Below are 1,829 nucleotides of genomic sequence, written 5' to 3' on the forward strand. Positions count from 1 at the left end.
CGCGGTGCGTCTCGGGCGCCGCCTCCTCCTCAATGGTCCGCAGCCCAGCCTGGGGATGGCAAGGTGACCCAGTGACCCCCCAGTCCAGGAGAGGAGACCAGAACTGCTCTCCACTGTCCTGCTTTAATCTGCACCAGGCTTTCCGGAGGCCTCGTCTCAGACTCTGCGCTCCTTCCTGGCTCATCCAGTGTCCCCGGGGCCACCACGTCCTGCTCTGGCCTCCAGAAGAGTGCACACCCTGGTCATTCTCGAGACCCCACAGGTGGAGGTCTTCTGCCCGCTCCAGGCCTGGAGGTTGAGGAATCTTTCACCCAGTGCCGCCTCCCAGGCAAGTACTGTGCGATCTCTCTTGACCGCACGTGCCGTTCGTCCATTTTCCTGAGCTGATCAGGGCTCATGTTACCAGCAATGGAACCATCAAAGCTGGAGCATCGCTTCTGTGGCATCCCTCTCCGAGACCCACAGCCTCAATCCAGCGTGAGGAAACGTCAGGCACGTCCATGCTCAGGACATCCAGGCCTGCCATTGCTTTTGTTTTTTTTTAAGGTTTTTATTTTTCCTTCTGTCTTTCCCATAAGGCACATGCCTTTGCTGGAGAGAGACAGAAAGAGGGAAAGTGGGAAATCACCCGCCAGGGGGGATGGCCACACCATAATCCCTTCTCCATTCTCCTCCCAGGATTTTGGACACGCATGCACATTCGCACCTGGCACCACGTCGAGGACTGGAACCATGACTGCCCACGTGGAAGGCCAGCACCTTAACCCCCACACCACCTGCTGGCCCCTGGCCTGGTATCTTTAAAAGTGCCATGGTCACACTGAGGAAAGACTGAGGAACTGTTCCAGATGGGGGAGACTGAAGAGATAAGATGACGTGTGTTGTGTGGGATCCTTTTGCTATAAAGGCCATTTTGGAAGCAAATAGTGAAATTTGAATGGGGTCTAGGATTAGCTGGTAGTAATGCATCAGTGTAAAGTTTCTGATTGTGATGGTGTTATCGTGGGTATACAGGAGGATTGTGTAGGAAGATGCTCTCGTCCGCAGGAAATACATTTTAATGTGTCCTGAGTTGGTGGAATATCATATGCTGGAATTACCCTCAAACAGTTCAGGAAACAAAGGTTTTTGCATTATATTTGCAACTCTTAAATGTATGCGATGTTTCAAAATAAAAATTGTAATTGAAGTAAAATTTCGAGCACATATTCCAAATGCATGTGTATTTAAAAATTTATGTATTATGTGCATTACAATCAACACGAAAATAGATTTTAAAATGAGATAAAACATGATACTGTTAAGTTTTTTGTGCTAGGCAGTGGGGCTTTTTTTTTTTTTTTCTTGAGAGATTTTTGCTAGAGGTCATATGCGCTCACTGGAGAGACAGAGAGAAAGTGAGAAATCACCCCAAAGGGGTGCTCCCATCCGGCAGCCCATTTCCCATTCCCCTCTCAGGAGTTTGACATACACATGCATATGTGCCCGGCATGCATTTCAAGCCTCCGGGTCTGGGACTTGAACCACAGTCAGCCATGTGGGAGACCAGCAATGTAGCCACTATGCCATCTGGTGGTTCAAGTAGTGGGGCATTTTAAGGACTCCCCAAGAATCTGCTTTTTGGCGACCACTGCTTTTATCTAAATTGTTTCCTTTGAACAAGTCCTACTTTCTGTGGTCCAGCAAACAAAGAGCCCCTGGGTCTTCTCCCAAGATTGCAATGTCTTCCATCGTGGGCCACCCAGAAGTCCCATCCCAGTTCCTCCCTCCTCCTGACTCCCTTCTTCCTTCTCTGCCTCACGCATTAGGGAGGGAATTGGATTCCAGAG

The 1,829-nt window shown here is 49.5% G+C and overlaps 1 protein-coding gene across 1 annotated transcript in view; it reads right to left on the reverse strand.

Moving 5' to 3' along the window:
• Window positions 1-1,829, reverse strand: part of CACNA1S (calcium voltage-gated channel subunit alpha1 S) — a 68,379-nt gene that overhangs the window by 4,553 nt on the left and 61,997 nt on the right. Inside the window, exon 39 of the mRNA XM_006155464.1 lies at window positions 3-49. Within this exon, the coding sequence (XP_006155526.1) occupies window positions 3-49 (47 nt within the window). The remainder of the gene's footprint in view (window positions 1-2; window positions 50-1,829) is intronic.

Source organism: Tupaia chinensis, unplaced genomic scaffold (genome assembly GCF_000334495.1).
Source record: "Tupaia chinensis unplaced genomic scaffold, TupChi_1.0 Scaffold000453_2, whole genome shotgun sequence".
NCBI lineage: Eukaryota > Metazoa > Chordata > Mammalia > Scandentia > Tupaiidae > Tupaia > Tupaia belangeri.